General features: G+C 44.5%; 1 protein-coding gene across 1 annotated transcript; it reads right to left on the bottom strand.

Annotated features, from left to right (window-relative positions):
- Window positions 1–1,264: 1,264 nt before the first annotated feature.
- LOC309551891 (uncharacterized protein) lies at window positions 1,265–3,452 on the bottom strand (the record flags this gene model as incomplete). The annotated part of the gene is made up of 2 exons (XM_082252605.1): window positions 2,522–3,452; window positions 1,265–1,585 (listed from the first exon to the last, which is right to left on the bottom strand). Exons 1-2 carry the CDS (start codon window positions 3,425–3,427, stop codon window positions 1,265–1,267), a joined length of 1,227 nt encoding a protein of 408 aa, XP_082108731.1. The 5' UTR covers window positions 3,428–3,452.
- Window positions 3,453–6,349: the final 2,897 nt, after the last annotated feature.

Genomic DNA, 6,349 nt, shown 5'->3' with positions numbered 1-6,349 from the left:
GCACCAGTGAACACTCATATATTAACCTACATTTTTACCTCTTTAGAAATCACTTGAGATTGGCGTCTGTGACATCACAACTTAACTTTTTTGACTATCCACATACACCCTGGAATGTTTTCCTGGCATGCACGTCTGCCGTGGTATGGGCCCCTACAGCTCCCGGAATAGACTCCCTGGCCCTTGGATTACTGTGCCATATTATCCTTTTAGACTGACCTTATGTTGAATACAATTTGAGATGCATCTGCTCCTGATGAGTGGGTTTCCCCAAGAAACGCGTTGAGCCTACTATAGATGTGTCCCCCTTGATATTTTATATTTTTTATTCGGACCTTACACAGTATATCGTTAATGACCTCTATCTCAATGTATATTTCACCCATTATGTATGATGTTTTTCATCACTTCTTTGACTGTATATCACATGTATGTAACTTTATGCACCATGCACGTTCTGTTCATGTCAATTCATGAGATGTATCCATGCTATACATTAAATCTTTTATCCTATGCCAGATGACTTTATTTGTCTATCATGCCCACCGACTCCACACACCTCACACAAAGTCCCGCCCTTTTCCCCCCTTCCCATCTAATCGGCTTTCTAATAACTCCTACCAATGTTATATTATTGATATATTTATGTAATGTCTCGGCTGTGTGTTGCCTGAGGTACACAGCTTCACATCAAGTAATAACCAAATCTCAATAAAGGAAGCGCTGGTTTCTTTGATGCAGTCTTTACTGAGGTATAATCCATACATGTGCCTTTACATATGAATAAGCAGATATGTGGTGGACATGAGAGTGGATATGATAGTGAAAGTGTGGTAAAACTGTAAAACAAACATATAAAGGACAGGTATAAGTATGGCTATTCAACATCATACATTATACATAATTATGCAGAAGATAGGGACTAACTAACATGTGCTTACTACATACTGGAACACATTATCTATACAAAGATCTACCATCCCTCTATGCAGGCTGAACTAACAAATCCTTTACTTACAGGCTTTTGGTGTTCATCAGACTTGCAATAGCTTAGCTTGAGAGGTCCTATGTCTGTTCCCTTTGGAGTCTCACGCTGTAATGGATAGACAAGTTTAGACTTGCCCATATCAGAAGGGAGAAGACCCGCCCCTAGGCTACAGGAAAATGGAGGGTCTTAAAGGGACAGACACTGCTGAGTGCCGAGCACATGAAATATAGTGCGAAGGCAGCACACTCCCCACCTGGCATACTTTTTGTTATGCCACTAACCATTGGACAGAAGTAAAACGACTTCAGAAATTGGCCTAGCATACACCTTGGGAGTGCCCTGTCTAACGACTCTAACTTCAACTTTTCTAACTTTAGCATCACTACTAGGATCAGTTCCCACAATGAGTCCAATAGGCCACTCGTTCCTGTGGGCCTGAGTGTCTTTTAGTAAGACAACATCTCCAATTTGTAAGTTGGGCTTGTCATCTTGCCATTTCTTGCGTGACTGCAGTGTCACCAGGTATTCTTGTCTCCACCTCTTCCAGAAAATGTCTGCAAGACTTTGAACTTGTCTCCATTGCTTGGTGTACAAGTCCTTGAGGTCAAAGTCTCCTGTGGGAGCTGTCACTGGTTGCATCTTCTGAGTCAGCAACATTGCAGGTGTCAAGACTGCCGGCATCTCCGGATCTGTGGACACTGGAACCAAAGGTCTGGCGTTCATAATGGCCATGACTTCAGCCATTAGTGTAGTCAAAGCTTCATGTGTGAGGCGAGTGGATCCAACCTTCAGGAGCATAGCATCCAGAATGCGACGTGCTACTCCTATCATCCTCTCCCAAGCTCCTCCCATATGCGATGCGTGAGGAGGATTAAAAGTCCAAGTGCATCCTTGGTCTTGCAGATAGGAACCTGTTTTAGAGTCTGTAGAGATGATCTTCAATTCCTTGCAGGCCCCAATAAAGTTTGTACCACGGTCTGAACGAATCAATTTCGCTGGTCCTCGGATAGAGAAAAATCTTCTCAAGGCGTTGATGAAACTTGAAGTGGATAAAGATTCAATCACTTCAATGTGAACTGCTCTGGTACTCAGGCAAGAGAACAAAACAGCCCAACGCTTACTTTTAGCACTGCTTCCTCTGGTCTTGCAAGAAGAGATGTTCCAAGGGCCAAAAACGTCTAGACCTACATGGGTGAACGGAGGATCTGAAGCAAGTCTGTCTGCAGGTAAGTTTGACATCTTCTGAACCTCAAGTTTCCCTCTAATCTTCTTGCAGATCACGCATTTGCTGATCACACTGGAGACTAGTCTCTTACCTCCTATGATCCACAATCCTGCTAACCGTGCTGCTCCTTCAGTGAAGTGTCGTCCTTGATGTGCGACTTGCTCATGATAGTGTCTCACCAGAAGAAGAGCGATGTGATGATTCTTAGGTATGATGAAGGGATGTCTCTCTTGGATAGTCATATCCACTGCCGACAGGCGACCTCCAATTCTTAACACTCCGTCTTCGTCGAGGATAGGGTTCAACTTCTTGAGGGAGCTGTGTCGAGAAATCTCTTCCTTTTTCAGAACGCTTTGGATTTCTTCTTTAAAAACTTCCTGCTGGACGCATCTGATGATCGTTACCTTGGCTTGTTCAAGGTGGTCTTTGCTACGCTGATCAGTATTGGTAGCTCTGCAGGAGTATCTGGCTAGACAGATAAGTTTTCCGATTGCACGGGTCAGCGACTTCCAGCTGGAAAACCTTTCAAATCTATGGGCGCCCAGACTGTCTCTTGTAATTAAAGTCTTGCAAACTGCAACTTGAGGTCTTACCTCTTTGTCTTGATCTGGTTCTATGAGCTGAAAAGTCTCTACCTGAGTAGTCTCTTTGGTTTCTGGCTTACCAAGAAAGGAAGGACCTACGAACCAGTTAGTTTGCTTGAGTACAGCAGCTGACATCAGTCTTGTCCCGTGATCAGCTGGGTTCTTGTCCGTGCTGATGTGATGCCACTGTTCTGGACTTGTAGACTTTCTGATACGTGTCACTCTGTTGGCCACGTATGTATAAAATCTTCTTGAAGCGTTGTAAATATATCCTAACACAATCTTGCTGTCTGTATAAAAGTTCACTGCATGGATCTCAATGTTCAGTTCTGTCATAATCATGTCTGCCATCTCGACAGCTAAGACAGCAGCACAAAGTTCTAGACGTGGGACAGTATGAGCGGGTCTCGGAGCCAGTTTAGATTTTCCCATGATGAACCCGACATGGCTTTGTCCCTCAGTGTCTATTACCCTAAGGTAGGTTACAGCTGCGATAGCCATAGTGGAAGCGTCAGAGAATACGCATATTTCTCTTCTCTTTGTAGCAGATAAGGAAACAGGTACGTATGGTCTTGGGATGCTGAGTTGTTCAAGCTCTAACAATGAGTCTTTCCACAACTTCCACCGCATTTCCTTCTCTTCAGGTAGAAGTACGTCCCAGTCACTTTGTTCTTGCTCAATAGTGAACTGTCTTAAAAGAGCTTTGCCTTGCATAATGATAGGCGCTACAAATCCCAGGGGGTCATAAAGACTGTTGACTGTAGATAGGACACCTCTTTTTGTAAATGGCTTCTCTTCTCTGGCGACCTTGAAGGTGAAACTGTCAGTCTTCAGGTCCCAACTAAGCCCAAGACTTCTTTGCAAGGGTGGTGATTTTGTTCCTAGATCCAGGTCTTTGAGGTCTTTAGCACGGTCTTCCGTTGGAAATGCTTCCATAACTCTGCTGCTGTTGGAGGCTATCTTATTCAATCTTATGTTGGATTCTGCCAACATTTCTCTTGTACTTTTCAAGACCTTAATAGCTTCTTCGTTGCTGGAGAAAGAAGCAAGTCCATCATCTACGTAAAAGTTCTTCATGACGAACTGTTTGGCTTCTTGACCATGTCCTTCATCTTGCTGTGCTGCTCGTCTCAAGTTGTAGATAGCTACAGCTGGAGAAGGGCTGTTTCCAAACACATGTACCTTCATCCTGTACTCTGTGATGTCTTTGTTAAAGTCGTTGTCTGCATACCACAGGAACCTTAAGTAGTCTCTGTGATCTTCTCGAACAAGGAAACAGTAGAACATCTGTTGTACGTCTGCTGTTACTGCTATGAGTTCTTTTCTGAACCTGATGAGTACTCCCAGGAGTGTATTGTTCAGGTCAGGTCCGCTGAGAAGGACATCATTTAGTGAGATGCCTTCGTGCTTCGCACTAGAGTCAAATACTACACGTATCTGACCTGGTTTCTGAGGATGGTACACCCCAAATATTGGTAAGTACCAGTGTTCTTGGTTTTCCTGTAGTGGTGGTGCCCTTGCTGCTTGCTCGTTGTCAAAGATCTTTTGCATGAAGGCTTGGAAGTGTTTCTTCATACTTGGCTTTCTTTGTAGAGTGTGTTGCAACGACGTGAAGCGTTTTTCAGCTTGTACCCTGTTGTCAGGAAGGCGATGGTGTGGTGAACGGAATGGTAGAGGGGCTACCCAGCTGCCTGACTTGTCTCTGAAGACTTCTCTGTCCATGATCTCAAGGAAGAGTGTATCTTCCACCGAGGGTGCTGGCTTGTCGTCGTCTTGTGTTCTTTCAAACACTTTGCAGCCCAGTTCATCTGTATCTCCAGTTGAGGCTAAGTCTTCCATGCACCTCTGGATACTCCGCTGATGTGTTGGGTTACCTAATCTCTCTTTAATGTGTAGACTGTTGGTACATGGGTAAAGACAAGATGTACGACCATTCTGTAACAGATGTGTTCTGTAAACATTTACCTTTGCTGGTCTGTGCAGTCCGTCTAGACATACCTCTCCAACGATGACCCATCCGAGATCAAGGCATTGTGCAAATGGTGCGTTGTGTGGCCCATTGTACTGTTCTCTGACTTTGTGCACTCTGAGGATATCTCTCCCAAGTAGAAGGGTGATTGCAGCATCTGGATCTAGTGCTGGTATCTGGTCGGCTATTCTCACTAGATGAGGGTGATGACGAGCAACTTCAGGTGTGGGGATCTCTGACTTGTCGTCTGGTATCTCATCACATTCTATGAGGGTAGGAAGAGTCACCTTTGTCTTTCCATCTAATGACTCGATGATGTAGTTGTTTGCTCTTCTCCCTGTCGTCTCTACGACTCCAGAACAAGTCTTCAAGGTGTATGGAGTTGGACTTCCTTTGTCACTGAAGAGGTCAAAGAACTCTGTTTTTGCTAGAGATCTGTTACTCTGTTCATCCAAGACTGTGTACATCTTGATTGCCTTTTCTCTGAAACCTGCAGGATACACCTTGACTAAGCATATCTTGGAGCATGATCTAGGACGGCCCTGTTCTGTACAGATCTCTGTGCACTTGGAGGATACTGCTGGCGTTGTACTCTCGCCTTGCTCCCCACCATGATCTTCTTGAGTTGCTGGAACTTCTTGCTTCCATGGTGGTGGTCCTGGGTGCAGTGTTGACAGGTGTCTGTCACTGTTGCACTCAGTGCATTGTATGGTTTTTGTACAGTCTTTTGCAAGATGTTGAATTGAAGCACAACATCTGAAACAAATGCGATTGTCTTTAATGTAAGCTTTGCGCTCTTCTAATGTCTTACTTCTGAAACTGCGACATTTTCTTAGTGGGTGAGGCTTGTTGTGGATTGGACATATTTTGTCTGGCTCCTCCACTTTCTTACTTGTGTAGTCTTTCTGATTGGCTGCAGATTCAGTAGGGACTTCTGTCTTCCGTACAGAAACTGTTGCTCTGCGTTCTTTGTAAAGCGCTGGAGGTTTTTGTTCTACCTTTGGGAAGGTTGCCGTTCTCTTGTTCAGGAAAGCAAAGCTTGGATCATTGCGTGTTTCTGCTTGGTCTACGATGAATTCAGCAAGGAAAGCAAACGGTGGAAATGCAACTCGACGATCTTTCTTGTATCTTGATGCTTGAGTGACCCACCTTTCTTGCAAGTTGTAAGGAAGTTTCTCGATTATGGGATCAATTCCACGTGCTGTATCCAAGTATGAGAGACCTGGCAGATATCCACTAGACTTAGCGGCTTCTATTTCTAAGAGTAGGTCCCCCAAACCTCTCAGCTTCTGATTGTCCTTGTTTGTTATTCTTGGATAGTTTTCTATCCTCTTCAGAAGCGCATCCTCGATCACTTCAGGTGATCCATAGCATTGTTCTAGTCTCTGCCACACCATAGCAAGTCCTGCTGCTGCATCATGAACATGTACTGACCTGATTCTTTGGGCTTGCTCAGTGGATTCTGGTCCTAGCCATTTGACGAACTGGTCAAGCATTTCTCTGTCTGTCAGATCTAAGTCTTGGGTACCGCTCAGGAAAGAGGACTTCCAGGCCCAGTAGTTTTCTGGACGGTCATCAAATTT

Source organism: Pelophylax lessonae (assembly GCF_965119305.1).
Source record: "Pelophylax lessonae genome assembly, chromosome: 3".
In the NCBI taxonomy this organism is placed as follows: domain Eukaryota; kingdom Metazoa; phylum Chordata; class Amphibia; order Anura; family Ranidae; genus Pelophylax; species Pelophylax lessonae.
The sequence above is the reverse complement of the archived record's forward strand: the minus strand, read 5'-3'. Positions and strand labels throughout refer to the sequence as shown.